Genomic DNA, 20,891 nt, shown 5'->3' on the forward strand with positions numbered 1-20,891 from the left:
TAAGCCTATGGGTTGTTCCGAAGCTAATAATAACTAAAGCACACTTGATTTTAAAAGGAATACGCGGATTTAGGCTACTAAGTAAAATCAGACCATTCTACTTGTCATTTGCACTCTTCTAGGGTGTGACCCTAGAAAGCTTCAGTAGCAAATGCAATTTCACGCCCAATTTGAATTGGATCAAACTAGCCTATCGAAAAATAAAATATTGAAATGAGGAGAGATTACAGATTTTGTAAGAACTAAATATATATTGTCCAGACCTAAGTGTACTCTCCATGGTTTTATTATTGGGTCGATCTTAAGGTTTCTAACAAGAGTTTAAACAAAATATATACACTGATAACATATACAAGAAAAAATTATTGTATCAAACCTGTCATATAAAAGATAATATAGGTAACCATTTATAATCATGATATTAGTAATATGAAAATTAATATATATACTGCTAGATATAATAACAAAATTCACATCGTGAAAGCATATACTTGTCCCTTCGTCTCAATTTATATATTATCATATGACTTGACACAAAATTTGAAAAGAAATTCAAAAAAGACTTTTGCAATTTGTGGTCTAAAATAACTTTCTTTGATTATGTATGTGGATATAAATCATTTCATTAATAGTCAAATGGAAATTTTAAGGTTAAGTTATTATACTAGGGATCGAATTTTTACACGTATAATCGGACATATATTTACTCTTTTTTTAGCCGATATACATAGATTAATTAATTATAAACTCATTATATCGATCATACATATATTATATATGAATTATATGTATATTATACATATGTCGACTATTTTTAGCTTAATCAATCGGATAAATATTTATTTAATTTAATTTGTGTGTACCCTCATTTGCCCCTCTCCCACCAATCCACCAGTCGTACTCATGATTAATTTTATCTAGTGGAGATCTATGTAACTGGAATTGAGATTTTTATTTTTATTTTTTTAGAAGATGGCTAATTGATCGAAGTGGATAGTTTCAGTAGATTCATATATAGATTAATAAGGAACAAATAGGGTGGGTAGGCAAACCCCCCTTGTTATTGTATGTGCGACTCTCCCGCATGTATATGATTCGGATAAAGACTTCAAAATTTATTCCGAATCCATAAAGATCAGAACGTTTTTTTTTGGAGATAGAAAGCAAACACATAACTCATTACAATGCACGGAATTTTCGCAATAAACATAAAATATTTTAATAATATATTCAATATAATTTTATAAATAAATTTAAATAAATAAAATAAAATATAAGTAGATCTTACTTTTTATCTTTATCTTTAGGATAAAATTACTATCTATGAAGATTGAAAATTATAAATTCCATTTAAATGAAATCTATTAATTTTAGATCTTGAATTTGACTCTTTTTATAACAATTTTTGGAAAAAAAGTGGTGATGGATAACTACAAAACACACAAAATAATATGTTCAGTAGTACTGACTGCCTGCAGTTTTTATCAACCCACCCTCCCACGTGAAACTGTCACAAAAATCCAACATCTTTTTCAGCAAATCTATTGTAAGTTTCCCTCCAGTTAATTGAATAAATAAATTTTACATAATTATTTAACGATAATAAAATTATTATTTATAATCACTATTTTTTATAAATATTATTAAAAATTTTTTAATAACTCTGAATACATTGACATTAACTTAATTATCATTAAATATTTTTATTATAATATTTAAACCTATTGTCACTATATTGTTAATTTAATATTTATATTATATTCTTAAAGAAAGTTAAAGTACAGATAAAATAATATTTTCAATTATAATTTGAATAGATAAAAATGATCGTATAAAGAGTTAACATTTTACGCAAAAAAAAATAATAACATACTCAAGGAGAAACTTGAACCATCTTGGCAAATCAAGCAGATTATTGAGTAAATAGTTAATTTGTCTCGTGCTGGATACTCATCTGCTCTTTTTTATTGTATTCAAATGTCTTTAAAGGTTGATTTTACCAATCTTAACAATGTTCTGAAGTTAAGATTTATGTCCTCCTTCATATAATTATTATTTTTGATAAATAAATAGATTATGAATTTGACCTAAACTCCTCCATAGACCTTCTTGGGGGAAAATTGTATAAAGCTCTTATGTTTTGTTTAGCAATTTCATTTCATGTGTTAGCAATTGCGTTTTGCCGATCTTCCATGAAAATATTATATAATTAAAAATATATATTTATAATGAATTATAAAATCGACCTCCAATTTAAATAGACAAAACTAAAAGGAAATAAACAAAAAAAGCAGAAAGAATGTACTAGCAAAATATGGAGAAAATAAACACATATTATATATAAAATCAAGGTTTCTATTAGATATATATTGATGCTATATTATTCGGACTCATTAAAAAATTGTTAAATTCATCAAAATGTAATTCAACATGAATGTAATATTATTTCTGAAAAATTCGAACAATATAATAGTATTGAGGTTAAAATGTATTCCTGGAGAAAGTAAATTTCCTAGAAATAAACATTAATTTCATATTCTTACGTTTATTTACATAAAACTCTAAATCTAATTACAACAAACGAAAAACTGAAATAAAATTACTACAATAAAGCATTACTTATTGATTAAAAATAAAAATAAAAAGTTTCATAATCAAACCACTCGGGGCTCCGCTTCATCCTCCTCCCGGGTCGGGTTGGGTCGCCCGTGATTTTGAAGGATCTTAAGAAGTTGTGCCCCTTTTCTCCTCCCTCTAGCACTACAATCACCTTGCAAAGCCAACATCACCGCACGCGCCACCTCTTCAGGCGGAGCCGCCAATGGTGCACCATCACACGCGCCACCATATATCACCGCCAAAACGCTTATCGCGTATTCCTTCCCTCGACTCCCATCCATCCTCCCCATAACCTCCACCATCATCGGCACCGCTAATGCGTGGGCCCTCACCTCCTCCGCCCCTTCCGCCACCGTACACAACAATTCCAACGCCGCTAATGATCTCTCCGCCGCTGCGACATCCAAATCCGCCAAAATGTCCACCACTGCCCCGACAGCTCCCACCTCAACCGCCACATGTCGGTTATTCTCCGACAGACAAAGTGCTAATAAAACTTTACTTGCTGATTTTGCTACTCTCCTGTCTTTCAGACACCCCACTACCCCTCTTAACACTGTCTCCGGGCAAGCCACTGAATTTTCACTACCGTCAATCGCTGCCACCGGATTCGGAACAAGTGAATGCTCCAATAAGTACATTGCTTTAACCTTGTTGAAAATTTTAAATACAAAATCAACAATAGAGAATATAATAAACAAGATTCTACTGAACGCGACATTTTCGACAGGACACATGCATGGATATTTTAGCGTCAATCACTAAAAATCTTAACATATATTAGATTTTTAAACTGGTAATTTTAAAAATATAATGTGTTCAACGATAAGAGCTTAAAAAGTCAATATATAATATATTTTATTAAACTTTCAAAATTTGCTAGTTTTTTATTATATTAGAGCAACAATTTATGCTTAATCAACATTTTAAATGTTCGGCTTCAAAAATAAATAAATAATTTTTTTTTAACTTCTGAACAATAATATCTTTTTCCCCCCTAAAACTTAAACCTAACAACTTCAATTCTCTAAAATAAATATTTTTTTTAAAAAAGTGCTTTTAATTTTTCAAAAACTTATTTAAATGAATTAAAAATTCATCAAATTTAAATATTAAATCCTACTCTATTTAGGTCACAAGTTTGAAGAATTATATACTCCTTATTTCAATTGATATGACACGCTTTTTCTTTTTAGTTTGAAAAAAAATTGATATGTTTAGAAACAATACACCTTTAAAATGCTTAATAAGATAATTTATAGTGTATGACTTATTTTAGACCGTAAAAAAATATTTTTATATTTTAAATTTCGTACTTAATCAAACTAAGTACCATAAAATTGAAGCTAAGAGAGTATTTAAACAAACCTTGTCCAAATCAGAACAAGTAGTGAGCTGTAATTCCGCCACGTGGAAAAGTTCCTCCAAATTAGTGTACAAAACAGGAGGGGCAATTTTAGTAATTTGCATGGTTTCTCGAGGGTAAATATTAGTTTGTGAAATTGGGGGTGAACTTGGTAATGGAAATCTCCATTGAGTAAAACTCTGTGAATTCGTGTTAGATGAAGATGAAGATTCCGACGAACTCGCCGGAGCCGCCGGCGGCGCCACCGGCAAAGGCGACGGAGTTTGGTCGGAAAGTGTAATGGGTAGTGTGGGTGGGGTGGTGGTAGTAGGGCTGAGAACGGACTGAGTACAGCGGCGGAAGAAGCCGCAGGAAAATGAGGTTTTGAGCTTTGAGTGGTGGTGATGGGTTTTCATGGTGATGATGAGAGAGAAAAAAAAATGAAGAGAGAGAAAGAGTAAAATAAAAAAGATGGTACAATAATTGTGTGGAATGAGATAGTTCATCCTTCAATATAAAAGCTTATTTGGTGGGAAAAAAATATATGACAATAATATATTCAGTATAATTGAAGTTTGGATTTAGTAGATATGTGTATGAAGTTTTATTTTTAATTTTATGAAAATAAAGAAGTTATTTGTTGAGAAATTCTCAATTCAATTCAAGTAAAGCATATTAATAATGAAGTATGAAAAACAAAATAGAGTAGTGAAAAAATCGATGATAAAATTAAAAAAACCAAACAATAGTAACAACAAAATAATATGAAAATCCAACAAAAACGAAAACAACATGTAAAAGTTTATGATATTGGGTCATATCATTCGTTTTGTTTTCAAAAAAATAATAATCATATTTTGAGAAAATTTATTAGATATTTTCAGGTGAATTAAAAATGTAATATTTCTTTATATTGATCGTGTATATGATAGTATGTATATTATTAAGTTAGATTAACTAGTAAATTCAAAATTTAAATTTTATGTATTTTAATTTTTGTTATAGGTATATATTCAGTGAATTATATACATAATTTGAATTAATTCGTACTTTCCATGCTAGCTAGCTTAGCCCTCAATTGAATTTCTTTTTAATTAATTTTTTTGTTTAGTATTTGATATTTATAATTATGTCCGATTAAATTTAAATTTGCGGATTACAAAATCTATTCTAAAAACAACGCTTTCAATAAAAAAAAATAAGGAGTAAGAACTGGACTCCAAGATCTTTCATTAACTATTCCGTCACGATCCACATTTATTATGAGTTAAAATTGAAAATTCAAAAAGTATGCAGTACTGTTTATAGCCTGCAAAATAAAATAAAAATGGGGACAAATCATGTATTAATGTGGACAGATAAGAAAAGATATAAAGGCAGAATTGAGAACGTGAACAATTGCAGGGGGAACTCAATGTTGAATTTAATATTTATATTATATTTATTAAATAATAAAAATATATATGTATTACTTTTTAATAAACGATACATTCGATCTAAATCATAAAATTGAAGAATATATATTTGCCCCTTTTTTCCTTTCTTTTTATTAAAATGAATGGACACATGATTAGAAGATTTAATGATAGACAGTACATCTATGCTAATTTCTATTATTATCCATATGCACCTTATTTAAGATGTGAGAATGTTTTACCATATCTAATTATTCTAAACATAGATTTAATTAAACATAGTTTTCATAAATATACTGCTATTTACAAATATAAACCCCAATAAATATAGTCATCACTTTTAGTCCAAAATCCAAAGAGAAGGTCATTAATCAAAGAAAAATGAATATCTTAAATATGTGTAAATAGAGAGTTTAAGTTATATGTTGTTAGTGTAAATATTTTTTTCATCATAAACCATCACTTAATTATTTCAACAAATAATATGTCTTATTTTAAAAGTTACAAATTTTATGAATTCAAAAGACTCTGTAAATATTTTTAAATGATCAGATGATATAAAAGTAACTTTTCATTAAAATATATATAATTTAGGGATTGTTTGATTCGAAGACAAATAATACTGAAATTAATAATGTTTAGATTTTTTATGTTAATAGCATTTTTAATCGAATATTTGGCTTGTTATATAAAAATAACATGTAATGATTTCTAAATAATACTAATCAGAGTGTATATAAGTATAAAAATAGTATTGCTATTGTTAATACTATGACAATTAACTATAATTAAAAATAATATTTAGTTTAGTGGTATTAGTCTTTTTTCCCCTGGCTTTCTTAGACTTCTTATTATTATTATTATTATCTGTTTTTTTCCTTTATTATCATGTTATTTATTAGTGCTACTAGTTTTCTTTATTATATTATTTTTTTTCTTCTTTTTTTGTTATGCTTTATATATTTGAATCGAGAATCTATCGAAAACAAGCTTCATATATCTTCATACAATAAAAATAATCAAATAAGTGTACGTACACATCACCTTCTCCTGACCCTACTTGTAAACTTTTACTTTGTGCTTGTTATTATATCGTATACCTAATATCAATATTAATTATATTAAACTTAAATTTACAATAAAATTATACTAAAATTTGGTACAAACATTATTCTACCTTATACACCCGACCAAACACAACCCCATAAACTCATTAAATCAAATACCATTGTACTTTGACTTTGTGGGGGGTATTTTTGCTTAGCTCATCCTTTGTATTCTTAATTTGATACAAAATAGAATTTTATTAAAAGTCCAATAAAACTCTTTCAAATAGTAATAAATAATTAATAAACCTATCTCTGTCATGTGATAACTGATAAGTCTTCCTCTTTTTTTTTTTTTTTTTAATAATAAATTGTTTTAAAAAAAGAGATTATTTACAGAGCCACGCGAAGTGACAATTGCATCTTCTTGTTCTTTGCTCGCGTCAAGATTTCAAAACCCCATTTCATATTGAACAAAAATGAGATGACCCTTTTTGTTTCAGCTCAAGATTTGCTCATCTGAAGTTGAAATCTGGTGTTTCTTGTAGTTTTAATACTGGGTATTTGTTTTCTTGACTTTTATTTAAGATTTAGTTGGTAGTGTCTTGCTCTTTCTCTCTTAAAGTTTTGATTTTTAATTAACATAGTGTGTCATTAGTTGAGTTTTGATTAATATTTGCTCCCAAGAATGTTTGGAATGGTCAGAAATTGAGATTCTGCTGTGATTGGCTGCAAAATCCTCCAAAAGAATTGGTTTTTATGTGGTTTTGAGGTTGCTTGAACTTATATTGAATGTCATTACTGAGTTCATGAACTAGTTTGGAGTATTTATTAGCTGATATTAGTTTTAGCTATGTATACTTTTAGAAGTTGTGTTGATATGGTCTAAATATGCATCATTTGTTAGGTGGCGGGATACATATGCGCTACTTTTTAACGAGAGGTATATGTGCTCTGAATCACAGAGTTGAGGGGGTATATTTGCCCCTTTTCCTTTGATTTAAATTGGAAAGGACCTGTAGGATTAGTTGTGCTTGCCAGTTGGAGGACTGAAGGTAAAATTGGATAATTCTGGCAAGAGGGTGTATCATAAAGAGACCAAAGGTCTATTTGAGTTGTTGTAATGGTTTCCATTAGAAGAGCATTGTCCCCAGTGCCTCGTCCGGGGGATAGAACTAATGGGGAAGCATGTTTTGTTTCCTCGCCATTGTCAATGTCATCGTCCTGTAATCAAAGTTATACACCGCCTGAAGGGTTGATGTCTTCTTATTATGGTTCCTTGGATTATGCATTTTACAAAGTTCGGACATTTCTACTTGTTCTTTTGTCGCGAAGATCATCTAGGCCCCTGGAGAAGTCAAAGTTAAAGGGTCAAATTTGGAGGAAAGCATTTCTCCAATTCTTTATATGCTTTGTTGGTGGAGTTTTTATTGGCCTCACTTCATTTGTTTCTCTAAATTTGTCACCAAATACAATGTCTAAACATCAAGATTTATCCTTTGAGGTCTTCCACCCTTATGAAAATGACCGCTTATTTGATGATGTGGACTCTAGAAATATGACATCAACTTTAAACAGTTCGGCTTTCCTGGATAATGCTATGTCAGAGCCTAACTTAGTATACGATGAAGTGAAAGATGATATTGCTGTCAATGCCTCTGTTAACCAATCACTTGATCAAGAATTGATAGTGTCCAGAAAACTTTTGATCATTGTGACACCAACAGAAGCCCGTTCATTTCAAGCGTACTATCTTAACCGTTTGGCCCACTCATTAAAATTAGTCCCACCTCCTTTGTTGTGGATAGTTGTGGAGATGGACTCTCAATCAATCGCGACAGCTGATATATTGAGGAGAACTGGAGTTATGTACAGGCATCTGGTATGCAAGAAGAACACAACTGAAGTGAAAAATAACAATGTGCATCTAAGGAATATGGCACTAACACACATTGAAACACATCGTCTTGATGGGATTATTTACTTTGCAGATTATTCCAACATATACTCCCTAGATGTCTTTGAACAAATGAGACAGATCAGGTAATGTACTTATTCGTTTTGTGTATAACTGTGTGCTAGTAATCTTTCTTTGTTTCTTTTTTCCAGTGAATAGCCTGCACACTAGTAATCTTTTGATTTTTAGATTGTGATATACGTTTAAGCAATTCTCGCAGCAGATATGTCAGAAGGGAATGTTGAGCTTGCTCAGTTCTATTGGTGTTTGCATAATCTCTTTACTTTTGATTCTTGTGATGTTGTTATTATCTGTATTCTCTAATTGGTAACAGCGCTTGTTCCCTTTTTATATGTTTTGCTTCAAGCTAAATTCATAAGTGTATACTAGTGAAATGAAGGATCAAGAAAGCAAACAGCAGCTCGATATTATACTTGTCCTGAACTCTGTACATTAGAGCAGAACTGATATAAAGGATCATATCTCCGACCCATCTAATTTGATTATTGAGCCATGGTTGATTGATTGATGATTGTACATAGAAGAAGAAACAAGCAGGATTCAAGTTAGTAGTGGATAGGAATATGCATTGGAGCATAACGAATATATATATGATTAATATAGTCGACCTACAATAGTTTAGGATTGGTTGATTTTGTCATAGTTGTATATTGCTCCCTCCGTTTCAATTTGTTTGTCTTACTGTCCTTTTTAGTCCGTTTTAAAAAGAATGTTTCTTTCCTTTTTTGGCAATTATTTACTTCTAACTTTCCACATGGCATGTTTAAGACCACAAGATTAAATGACATTTTGGTAATTCTACATATCTTTAATTTAAGACCATTCAAAAGTCTTCTTTACTTTCTTATACTCCATGCCAATTCAAATCCATACAAAAAATTGAAACGGAGGGAGTATGACTAATAACATGGCTAATATGTCACAAAGCAGATCTAGTGGGAAATGTGCCATTCCTTTGATGAGTCCAATCTTCACATGAATATTCATTCTTTTGTTTTCTAGCTTCCAATCACTTGAAAATCTTCTCATATGTGAGAGTGATCAGAAATATTTTGTCATGTCTATGATCTTATAGTATTGTCAAAGGCGAAAAACACCAAGAATTGCTGGGAAATTAACTGAAAAGTACAACCGAAGTTCACATTTTGATGATTGGAAAATAATATATTATTTATACAACTGTAGAAGAAATAAATATAACACAAACAACAATCATATAAACTGAGGAATTGAAGAAATACAACTATGTGAAATATATTAAGTAAAAGAACATTTGCTTGTCCCACTTTTACACTTTTTATACTCTAAAGGTTTCCAGAACAAAAGAATGAAAACTTGGCCTACTCGCTTATGTTTCTTAATTCTGTATCTTCATTTTAAGTTGCATTTTAAAAACAAAAATCATTCCTTTTTTGGTCTTTGATCTGTCTCGGGTTGCTATTGCTTTCAAGCATTCAGTGTTATCAAAAGCGAAAAGCGAAAAAAAGCTCTAAGGTCCATTGGGGCTTTAAGCGCAGAGCGCAAATAATGTGTGAACTTTAATGAAAAAAGACGCAGAGGGAGAAAAAGATACAAATATATATGTTTAGTCCAAGACCAATAATTATAAACATGAATGACAAATATATAACCAAAGAAATTGAAAAAAAAAGTATGATAAAGTGAAATATCAATTGTTTAGTGTCACTTCTTCAAAGGAGGCTCATTGGCAAGGAAAAGTTTGCCTTCGAACCTTGATGACCACACTGAAGCGTATAAAGCGAGGTGAAGCACATAACACATTTTGAGCGTCGATAAGGGCTGAATAGCGCTTAAAGCGCGCCTTTGACAAAACTGCAAGCATTTACTGGCTCTCATTGACAAAGATGATGCATTTTGCTCATATACTTAATTTTCTGACTTACCAGTCTGTGTATCAGCTTTCTTGATAGAAAATTGTTGTATGCAGCCGCTTCGGGACATGGATTGTGGCAAGACTAGCTGAAAATAATAGGAAAGTTATCTTGCAGGGTCCAATATGTAATGGCTCTCAGGTTGTAGGTTGGCATACAGATGGAATGGCGAAAAGATTCCAGACATTCTATGCTGAAATATCAGGATTTGCATTCAATAGTACAGTACTTTGGGATCCAAAGACGTGGAACCGACCAACTCTAGAGCCCATCAGGCATCTTGATATGGTTGAAAGTGGCTTCCAAGTGAGTTTCACCGTTACTACTGTAACTCTGATAGTTGTGTAAACAATTATTTTATTCGTGGGATCATCTGTATTCAGCACAAATTACATGATTATTAATCTAATAAAATGATTCTCAATGATCATATATTATAGGTGAGAACATTTATTGAACAAGTTGTGGGAGATGAAAGCCAAATGGAAGGCTTTCCAATGCACTGCTCAAGAATTATGGTTTGGCAATTCAATACGGAGCTGTTGTATCCATACCCTCATGAGTGGTGGTCAAAGAATTATCCAGGCACTATTGCTTCTAGCATGTGAAGATGCTGACATAGAGAGTGCTTCTACGGCGTAAACAAGGTTAGCAAATTATGTCCATAAGTTTTCAGTAGGAGCTTATTAGTATTCTTTTCTTTTTAAGAAATATCATGTGAATTTTATCTAAGGAGTTTCTTAACATTCTTTATTTTGCAATTTTTAGTTTTTTATGATAGAAACAGATCACACAATACACAATCTATTTCAATGTTTTGGAAATTTATTACTTATCCAGATTGCAACTTTTGTTTGAAGTGTCTACTTGTCATAATAGGAACATAACTCCACTTCTTTCTGTCCGTCGTGATTGTTCAAAAGCTACCAGAATATATGGGAAGCCTCATTTTGCTTCTTTTAATCTAATTTCACTTTTTTTTCTTTGCTAAATTTTTTTGTTGCAATCATAGCAAGGGGATAACATATTAGGTTGTGCAAAAGAAGAGAAATTGAGAGAAAATACTACTTCATTAATCCCCCAAGCTACAGAGTTTAAATGGTGTATCTAACTAATTATGACTAATCCTAATTGATAGATAATATCATTTACAATATTCTTTAACAAGATGCATACCCCTGAATCTACAAGTTTAAAGCTAGGAGATATATGACAGCTCATGCCGACTAACTTTTTGGACTTGGACACGAATGCCAAGGTAGTAGAACCTCCTTGTTTCTGCATTTTCTTGGAAGACTGATTACTTTCCTGCTACATAATGTTCAAACAGAACAAAGGTGAATTTCGAACAGCCTAAGATTAAACTGCTCCTTCCTTTGTTACCTTAAAGGCTGAAACAGCAGTAACCTTCCACCTAAATAAGACTATCTTCCCTTGTAACTATACATTACTCTAGCACAAGGGATATTGAAAAAAATAAGTGATCTAAATATTCATGTTCTCGATTACATAGACAACAATAAACCCATGCCTTAAGTCTAAGGTGCTAACAAGTGATAACTTCTGCTGCACTGTCAGCCTCAGAACAAAAATACAACAAAAACATATCCAGGTGTAATCCCATAAGTGGGGGTTCTGGAGGGTAGAGTATATGCAGACCTTACCCCTACCTCGTAAAGATAGAAAGGTTGTTTTAGATAGACCTTCGACTCAAGTAAAGCATCTCAAAGCAATTTGACTTTGAAAAAGAGAATATGGAAATGAAAGCAGTAACACCATTGAAATAGAGCGCGATGTAAAGCAATACATAGCATACAGAGAAAGAACAATAACAACAACGAACTAGTGCAATAACCGAAGCACAAGAAACACAGATGATAACAACAATCGCTGAACAAGAATAGTGCTAATACTACTGCTAAGAGAGTGGGTACCAATACTACCACCTATCCTACCCCGTAGGAAAACGAGAGAACTTACCAGAACTAGCACTATTGAAATCCTTGGTTATATCAGCGACACGAGGTAATAGGAGAATTACCTCATTTTAAATACTTTAAAGATCATAGTACATAAATTGCATCTAAGTTTACTACTACATTGATTAGTTCTCGTTCACTTCTCAATAAGTTTTGGTTTTTGTTTTTTCTGATATATGTATATACCATGCTCTTAATTGCAGGGAGAACTAGTTATGATAATGAGCATCTGCTGCAAAACTTTATCCCACCATCAGCTAAGGGTTAATTACAGGACTATTTTCTCTGTCTTGAATCCATGTTGAAGTATCTTGTTTTACAGAAACAATTATGTTCAGTTGCTGAGTTTATCCCACTTTACACGTCTGTCTACCTAGTGGAAAGCCACAATTAGCCAGGTGGTTTGCAAACTGATTGGTGAGAATTCATGGCCATCTACACAAATGTAGAGTTTCAAGTATCCAGCCAATTCTTTTAGACTAAAGGTTTTCACTATACAACCAACTTAATGGTTCAATAGAGGATTCAACCTCATTGAGCTTGCAGATTAGTTGCTAGTCTTGTGCATGTATCGATGTTTTACTTACCTTTACAAGATTGGTTGTAAGGTTTTATGTTTTCTTGAAAGTAAATTGTGTACTAAAGGTATCATCTTTATGGCTGATATTTTCAAGAGCAAAGAGAAGAGGTTTTCTTGATTGTAATACAGAATACTCTATGAACCAATTCAGTTGATGATGCAAGTAAAATTTCATTCTTTTTGTGTTATGTTTGCAGACATCCCATCCTTTCCAGACCCCACTTGTGAGATTACACTACATATATTGTTGTTCATGTCATTTGCTTGTGAAAGTTCTGGTTAATAGCTCTTGTTCTGTTGAAAAAGAACCAAAAAGATTAGTAAATGAATGTTAAATTGTCACTATTTGACTATTGAATCCTGAAACTTATTTAAGATAACTCATTCAATACATTTACCCTTAAAATTATACTGAAATACAGTGACGTTGGAGTGAAATGAAAACAACCTAATGCGTGAAAATGGGGTTGTGGGAGTGAAATGGGAACAACCTAATCCATGAAAATGGGGTTGTGGGAGTGAAATACAAGCATTGAGATGCAAGGACATTTTTTCTTGAACTATCCAATTTAGTGATCGATAGATGTTATCCTTCAAGTAGCTAGTGTCATCTGACATCGCTTCAAAACTTCATTTTGGAACAAAACGTGAAGTCTTACTAAAAACTCTACAACCTCAAATCTAACGTGGTATTAATTGAATTGTGACCATAAGCCGGCATTACTTGATAAAATCATGTGTCTAGAACACTTTTGTACACAGCATAAGGACTTTTACTGTTTCCAAAAACACAGGATAAATTGTAATATGAGAGAAACACTTACCAATATTGTCCCAAAATTGTAAAGATTTATTAAATCAATTATTTGCAAGATAAGCAACATTGTTAGTCGATATGTCCGAGTGGTTAAGGAGACAGACTCGAAATCTGTTGGGCTTTGCCTGCGCAGGTTCGAATCCTGCTGTCGACGCCTTTTTTATTTATTTTTATTTTTGCCTCTTGCAGTATCGGTGGGAGCCACGACTTGAAGTTTATGGGTTAAATTTCTTACATCGACCTCAAGTTAATATATAATAATAACTGAGTCACAATAATGGAATTAGTGACATACACACAATGCTGGAGCCAACATGGGGCTAGAGGGTCAGATGAACTATTTATATATGATTAAAATTATTTCTTAGGTATATAATAGATGTTGAACCAACTTCGATAATTCGTGTGTTTATTTTTCATATTTTGAACCCCCTTAATAAAGATTCTGATCCGTTACTGCATAACACACCATCTATAAGTTGAATGGCATAAAAGCTCCATGAAATCCATATGGCACTCTATTAGGTAATAGGATTATGGCAACTGGATCACTTTCAAATTTTTTTGCATCAACTATATAAACCTGCAACATAGAAGTTATATGCATATCAAGATAGATTTACAACTAAAAAAAAATAAGGGAAAACAACTTATATCTATTCCTGCAAAGACATTTACTAATATATAGTCAGATATTTCTATAATAACGTTTTTTTGAATTTTTTTTAATACTATAATAAACTTACTTGAGATTGATTTGTATTTTCATCGTGTGTGAATGACACTATCCAACCGTCATCCTCATCAACACCGTCAAGTTTTGGAACAAATGTAGCTCCACTACAAAAAGTATATTTTGGGAAAATGTGATATTCAACCTTAATCAAATCCTCTTGATCTTCTTTATCATCCTAATAATTAATCAAAATTTAAAAATGAATATTAATTAGATAAATAAATATTACCCTTTTAGAAAATGTCAACATAATATTACTGTCACAAATTTATAAGTAGCAATTACCTTAGAAATTTCAACTTGTTTTTCTTCAAAATAAAGTTTTGCTAGCCCTCCAAATTTAGCAAATCCTCCTGATAAATTATTTGCTAAATCCAATATCATGAGGTCTAGTTAGTAACATGAAAATATTTATTTACTATTTCACTATAAAAAAATATATATTTAGCAACGAATTACTTTTATCGCAAAATAACAAATTTCGTTGTTTATTAATTTTATGTAACAATGGATACTAAAAATATCTCATTTCAAATTAAAAATGGAGTACTAACCAGATTTAGAGAAAGCTTCTGAACCAATAAGTTGTAGATAACCAAATTTGTTTTTAAGACCAATGAAGTGTTCATTGATCATTGGGAATTCCATAATAAACTGATGATCAGTTGTAGTTAGATTTTTCATCTCTACTTTGCCTGTTCTCATATTTAATCTCCATTCACAAACACCAAAAAATGAAAATAAATCTTTTGACGATTCAACATTTTCTTTATTAAAACTTGTTTTGTTCAGTGTGTCCAAACTCAACGGTCCTGGCATAATCCATCGACGAGCTCTACATGCCCTCACCACAACCTTTTACACACACAAAAAAATTTTTAAATAAAATCAAATTAATTAAACAATTTTGATAGTTTCATGATAAAAGAAATTTGAAATTAAATCAAGTAAAAAAATTTTTTTATATAAAAAAAGGTCAAATACCTCATCATTATCTTCAAAACAATTTATTAGGTGAAATACATAACATGGTTCAACTTCAAACCATTTAATGGAATTAGTATCACCATAACGTGGCATTATTCCAATTCTTGCATATCCATCTTCATCGTATTTTATTAATCTGTAAAATCATAAGTATATATATATTAATTAATTAAATGGTTAAATAAAATGTATTTAATTAATTATATATATATTGAAATACTTACTGCTCTCCAATAATAAGTCTGCTTAGGTCCATAGTTAATGGAAAATCCAAAATCACATTATACCTAACCATAATTGAAATAACCATATTAAAGCAACATTATCATATATAATAATTGGATTTAAGTTCATATACACTAAACTATCAAAAAAATACATTATTAATATTGCAATGTAACTGACTATTTTAAATTTATTTTTCAAATTAATATCAGGCTTATGACCTATTATTATGAATTCATTTTATTTATACAAGGCGCGACGCATTGGTGCATAGAAGATAAACTCATGTGTAATATTTACCTCTTTGTAACTCCAATTTCATGGCAAAGAATACACCTATTGAATTTGAGATCCACCTTGTGAACCATTTGTTTTCCATCAGCTGAAACTTAGAAGGAAACTTATAAATAAATTAGAAAACTAAAATAAAAGTCTCTTAATTTAACTTCAAAATAGAAAAATAACATACCTGAAATGACTCCTAGCTCAAAATAAGGCTTTAGTGGATATGTTCCCATTATAACAAGTTCACCCGTACATGGGACTTTCTGTTGAGATATAATATAATTAAATAATTTTAAATATATATTTTTTAGCAGTTTGAATTTTTAAATAAAATGATGACATGCATAATATAAATCTTTTAACGTGTTTGATTCATAAAAAAATCAAATTCACTACACGTGTGAGGCGTGTGAGAGACACAATGTGTAATTAAGTAATATATAATCTATTTCTATAACAACTTAAATTTTAGAATTAGAGGATTACTTGTACACATATTATTACTTTTGACGAAGGGTATTCAACTGATTATCTAAATATACTCTTTAGTATCCAAAGACTATAGAACTCTCCAATGCCACCAACCAAAAAATAACATAAATTTTTACGTGCTTAACTCATGAAAAAAAAAAAAAGAGCCCACACGTGAGGAAGATGTGACACCAATTAAATAATTAAAATGGTGTTTGTTTATGAAAAATTACCTTTGGATGGGCTGTGAATGATTGACTCCAAGCTCCATTAACAGTCCAATTACCCAAAGTTTCTAGTGTTTGTATGTTTATCTCTTGAGGCATATGATTTTCAGCAATTGAATAGTACTTCTTTGAGTGCTCAAACACATTTGTGTTGCTTAGATATTTGTGAAATACACCAAATCTCAACTGCAAGACAAGAAGGATACACATAGTATTCAAAACATTACTAGCTAGTGTGAGTGCGTGTGTTACTCGTGTATTTCATCTAAACGAAAACAAAATTTTAAAAATTAGTGTATATATATAATTTAAATTTTAGTGTTATATGGAATGATGTCAAATATTTCGGGACATCCACATTGATATACTAGATATTCTTCATCGATAATCAGAGTTTTTGAGTTAGGTGCATGTGTGCGATCATTATGTAAGTTTCACCTAAGGAACTTTCCGCTCTTAAAGATAAACTACGATATTTGATAGACTGATAGCAACCATCGATCTATATAATTATATTCCCTCAAGCTGAATGAACTTGGCTTGCTCCTTTAATTTAGAGCTAGAGAATTTACTTGCTTCCCAATAATTAACAATAAAATCACGATTGTTGACACTATAAAAGTCGTTTTCTTGCTTTTGTGCCAGCTCATGATCTAAACGAGTCGCACATACACCCTAGTACATGTTCCTCGAGGCTGAGGGCATCGACGGGGGATTTTGTGACATTTCTGATTGGCTGTCAAATTTTTTTAGGTTAATATTTTTTGGAATTGACACTTTAGATCTAGATAAATCGCATCTTGTAAATTTGAAATTCTGATCGTATTTTATAAATTTGAAATCCTTCTTTTGTATTCTTTAATGACCCCTTCTTATTATGATAGTATAACCTTATTCCAGCCTGATCCAGTTCGACTAGATCATCCGATATAAGTTCATAACTCAAGTCCATTCCCGTTGTAGGTAGGCTATAATGTAGAATATGTGCGGGATGTGATACTTAATAGTTCGCCAACTGCTTATCTCACTTCTTCGCATTCCATTCATGACCAAATGACTATCCCTCTTTTGGGGAGGGAAAAGTGGAATTGTATATGAACTCAGTCTCCGACTAAGAAGGTTCAGACATGCTTTGACTTAGCCTTATGATCCGCTAATTCATATTTTTTTCTGGTATTTCACAAAGGTGGTGGATAGGGTCAGCAAAAGAAGTGGCGATCTTATGTCCAAACATCACATGCCTGCAGATGTGGTCACCATCATAGGCACTCAAGATATTGTGTCCGGAGATGTGGATAGATAGGACTACTAGTTGCAAGATTCCGTTTTATCTAGTTCACTTATAGTACTAGATCTCACGGAACCTGCTCACGCACAACATTATTCGAATTATAGAAAAGATTCTCTTTAAGAGAACTAGCCTATCCTCTGTATAAGGCTTACACGACTATTGGAACCAAGAGACCCATTTAGTTGTGAATTCTCATGTGGCAACACGCCTAGTTCGAAGGTTGTGGCACCACAATTTGGGTGAATTTCCATCACCAAGTGAGATGGTCGAAATGATTATTGACCCCTTCGCCAACAAAGCTGCCTATAATGCCAACAAACCCAATGTCCTTTTTATAACTCGACTTGGCAGTTCGTATCTTTCTATGACACCAGAATAATAAGGATAGACAAAGTAAGAGCTCGTGCCTTGGATATGAAAATATTTTTGATAGGAACTTCACTTTTTACTGAGTCTTGTGCGACACAAATGCAAATTAATTGAGATCTTAATTAATATGGATACGAGACACCAAGCGAGAAGTCCAAAAAAAAAAGGTTAGATGAATAAAAGTTGGATGAAAGAGCTAGATATAGTACATGACATACCAGATTTAAAAGGGAAGCCATGAAAACAGCAAGAGCATCCCCTTCCATGTTAGGAAGAAAACTTGGTTTAATTCTATGCTTTTCCATATTAAATGTGTCTGTCTGTACATATTTGTTCTTGTACAATACATTCCATTTGTTGCCTTTTCCTTTTTCTTTTGTCAAGTACAAAGCATGAAGCATTCCTTCGCCTTCAACCCATATATGACTTGATTTTCCAAATATTGACTTGGTTGATTTTAATCCTCCAAAGAGAGGATTTGCTCCTGAATTCGGAGACAAATTCAGAATTTAAATTTGACAAGTTCAACCTTTAAATTATTATTATTGAAATAATATAATTCAACATGTTTGCAAAGTTTCTTACCGTTAACTTCTAGATGACATGATAGTGTAAGAAAAAAATTGACATTTTTTTACCTACCGTTTCTTACGTAAACACCCTCTGGAAAATCATTTGGAATTTTCCCTTGAATTATAGTGACTCTCACAGCTTCTCCAATCTCTTCAACAGGTGCAAAATTACTCTGTCCATTATATATATTTGTAGGGGGAAAAGGAGTTTAAAAAGTTACTACAATATGTATAAATTTAAAAAGTGTGATAATGGAAATATATAATTATATGTATATATATATGTACCTGAGATGGGAGCAAAGGTTGGTCCACAAATTCAAAGGTCAAATCAACAAATTTGTCCAATAATTTGAAAGAATTTTCCTTTATAACTTTTGGAACATCCATTATCAAGGGAAAATGTTCCAAATTTGTCAAAAATGGCTGTTCCACAATTAAAAAAAAACAAGTTTTAATTAGCTTAAAATTCAAAATTAATATTTGGGATGATATTGATCAGCTAATTGCTAGCTTTGAATAACCAACTCAATAATAATCTCGATTCGATCTCCTCATGACATATGGAAACAACATACATATATATTCTGACAATTGTTTTACGTCGACAATCAGTCTATCGAGAGATAACAAATATTATATACAATTGGAAACATAGAGCCCGTTTGGATGGGCTTAAAAAAGTAACTTTTATGTATAAAGTGCTTTTAGAACTTTGAAATGCTGAAAGATATTTTATAAATAAGCAGTTGAGTGTTTGGATAAAAGTGCTTATGATGTGAATTTTAGGGTTAAAAGAATAAAAAAAGCTAGTTTGAGAATTTAATTAAAATATAAAGGATATAAAAGTAATTTCCATGGTCAAAGAAAATGACTTTAAGCACTTTGAAAAAAAAGTTAGAAATCCTAACTTTTTATTTTTGACTGACTTTAAGAACTTTATGGTTTAAAGTCAGCATTAGACAAACACGTCCAAAAGTTAAAAAGGGACTTTAAGTTGGTTTTGACCAACTTAAAGCCAATCCAAACGGGCTCATAATAATTCTTGAGGAAAAAAATGTTTTACCTTGAAAGTAGATGAGATAGAAGCTCTCAAGTCTTTAAATTTGGGTATAAGAGGCTTTTTCAAACAGCAATAATTAACTTGACATGCATAAATATAAACAGCCATTGGTTTTCTTTGCACAATTTTTCTAGTATTGTGAAGAAGTAGAAATGAACAAGAAGGTTTTGTTTATAGTTAGATTGTGACCACAAAGCATTGCTTTCTCCGTCAATTTTAATTTATATGATATTTTTAATTTAACACTAAATTTAAAAGATTCCTTTTTTTTTAAAAAAAAGATTCTGGTATAAAATTCCAATCCTCATATGCCATTTTACTTGGCTCGTTTGTCTTCTTCTTAATGTCAAAAGTTGGTAATTTGTAGGTTGACTAGCACATGATTGCAAAATTTGGTGGCACAATTTTTTTAACTAATAGTAGACGGTGGAATACAAAATACAAATTACACCTATAAAAGGAGTTTTTTAGTTCCTCATTTAAATCACACAAAATACAAAAGAGAGAAAAGAAGAGTAAAATATCATAGAGAGAAATAATATGTAAGAAAAAATAGAATGGGGGCGATGTTGTAATGAGGTAGAAAAATTAAAAGAGGGATATTTTTTTTGAATTTATAGTGGTTTTTTGAGTATTTACTCAGACCTACTAGAATATAATTATTTGTTATAATGATATCAGTTGTTGTTTTTCACATCCCGTGGTTTTTTCTCTTATTCAAAAGGGTTTTCGCGTAAATATCTTGGTGTCATTATTGCTCTTTTTATTCTTGTTGATTAATCGATTATTGTGTTCCACTTTTGTTGCTTGAATTACCGCAAATATTATTTCTGTGACGAGTTTATTCCCAACAAAAACAAGTCATAGATGTTTGTGTAACTATAAATCATTTCATTAATAAAGACAAAATTAACATTTTAAAATCAAATTGTTTAAAATATAAAAATGTGTCATTACTTAATAAGCCATTAAGTCCAATTAATTGATGTTTTAT

General features: G+C 31.1%; 3 protein-coding genes and 1 non-coding gene across 5 annotated transcripts; 2 read left to right on the forward strand and 2 right to left on the reverse strand.

Annotated features, from left to right (window-relative positions):
• Positions 1-2,463: 2,463 nt before the first annotated feature.
• On the reverse strand, positions 2,464-4,459 carry LOC129902429 (uncharacterized). Its single transcript, XM_055977663.1, has 2 exons — positions 3,988-4,459; positions 2,464-3,269 (listed from the first exon to the last, which is right to left on the reverse strand). The coding sequence occupies exons 1-2, from the start codon at positions 4,378-4,380 to the stop codon at positions 2,655-2,657; spliced, it is 1,008 nt and encodes a 335-aa protein (XP_055833638.1). The 5' UTR covers positions 4,381-4,459; the 3' UTR covers positions 2,464-2,654.
• Positions 4,460-6,842: 2,383 nt separating this feature from the next.
• LOC129904234 (probable beta-1,4-xylosyltransferase IRX9H) lies at positions 6,843-13,042 on the forward strand. 2 transcript variants are annotated; one of them, XM_055979776.1, is made up of 5 exons: positions 6,843-6,985; positions 7,333-8,468; positions 10,352-10,601; positions 10,736-10,942; positions 12,478-13,042. In XM_055979776.1, exons 2-4 carry the CDS (start codon positions 7,549-7,551, stop codon positions 10,901-10,903), a joined length of 1,338 nt encoding a protein of 445 aa, XP_055835751.1. In that variant the 5' UTR covers positions 6,843-6,985; positions 7,333-7,548; the 3' UTR covers positions 10,904-10,942; positions 12,478-13,042. The 2 variants fall into 2 exon arrangements, with proteins under 2 accessions (XP_055835751.1, XP_055835750.1); XM_055979775.1 differs by lacking the exon at positions 6,843-6,985 and having other exon boundaries at positions 7,007-8,468.
• Positions 13,043-13,743: 701 nt separating this feature from the next.
• Positions 13,744-13,825, forward strand: TRNAS-CGA (transfer RNA serine (anticodon CGA)). Its single transcript has one exon. It is a non-coding gene; the product is annotated as a tRNA-Ser (tRNA).
• Positions 13,826-13,981: 156 nt separating this feature from the next.
• On the reverse strand, positions 13,982-20,059 carry LOC129903243 (carotenoid 9,10(9',10')-cleavage dioxygenase 1-like). Its single transcript, XM_055978748.1, has 13 exons — positions 19,901-20,059; positions 19,123-19,260; positions 18,905-19,007; positions 18,481-18,746; positions 16,609-16,788; positions 16,089-16,167; positions 15,920-16,001; positions 15,619-15,681; positions 15,392-15,530; positions 14,962-15,262; positions 14,693-14,775; positions 14,418-14,582; positions 13,982-14,254 (listed from the first exon to the last, which is right to left on the reverse strand). Exons 1-13 carry the CDS (start codon positions 20,003-20,005, stop codon positions 14,144-14,146), a joined length of 1,815 nt encoding a protein of 604 aa, XP_055834723.1. The 5' UTR covers positions 20,006-20,059; the 3' UTR covers positions 13,982-14,143.
• Positions 20,060-20,891: the final 832 nt, after the last annotated feature.

The sequence above is a fragment of the Solanum dulcamara genome, chromosome 9, assembly GCF_947179165.1.
Source record: "Solanum dulcamara chromosome 9, daSolDulc1.2, whole genome shotgun sequence".
Lineage (NCBI taxonomy): Eukaryota > Viridiplantae > Streptophyta > Magnoliopsida > Solanales > Solanaceae > Solanum > Solanum dulcamara.

Coding starts and splice junctions, on each gene's coding strand:
- LOC129902429 (XM_055977663.1), bottom strand. CDS start 4,380: ATGAAAACCCATCACCACCACTCAAAGCTCAAAACCTCATTTTCCTGC. Junction 3,270..3,987: donor CTTGTTCTGATTTGGACAAG/GTTTGTTTAAAT, acceptor ATTTTCAACAAG/GTTAAAGCAATGTACTTATT.
- LOC129904234 (XM_055979776.1), top strand. CDS start 7,549: ATGGTTTCCATTAGAAGAGCATTGTCCCCAGTGCCTCGTCCGGGGGAT. Junction 8,469..10,351: donor GAACAAATGAGACAGATCAG/GTAATGTACTTA, acceptor TGTTGTATGCAG/CCGCTTCGGGACATGGATTG. Junction 10,602..10,735: donor TGGTTGAAAGTGGCTTCCAA/GTGAGTTTCACC, acceptor CATATATTATAG/GTGAGAACATTTATTGAACA.
- LOC129903243 (XM_055978748.1), bottom strand. CDS start 20,005: ATGGCTGTTTATATTTATGCATGTCAAGTTAATTATTGCTGTTTGAAA. Junction 19,008..19,122: donor AACCTTTGCTCCCATCTCAG/GTACATATATAT, acceptor TATAATGGACAG/AGTAATTTTGCACCTGTTGA. Junction 14,583..14,692: donor AACAAGTTGAAATTTCTAAG/GTAATTGCTACT, acceptor ATTAATTATTAG/GATGATAAAGAAGATCAAGA.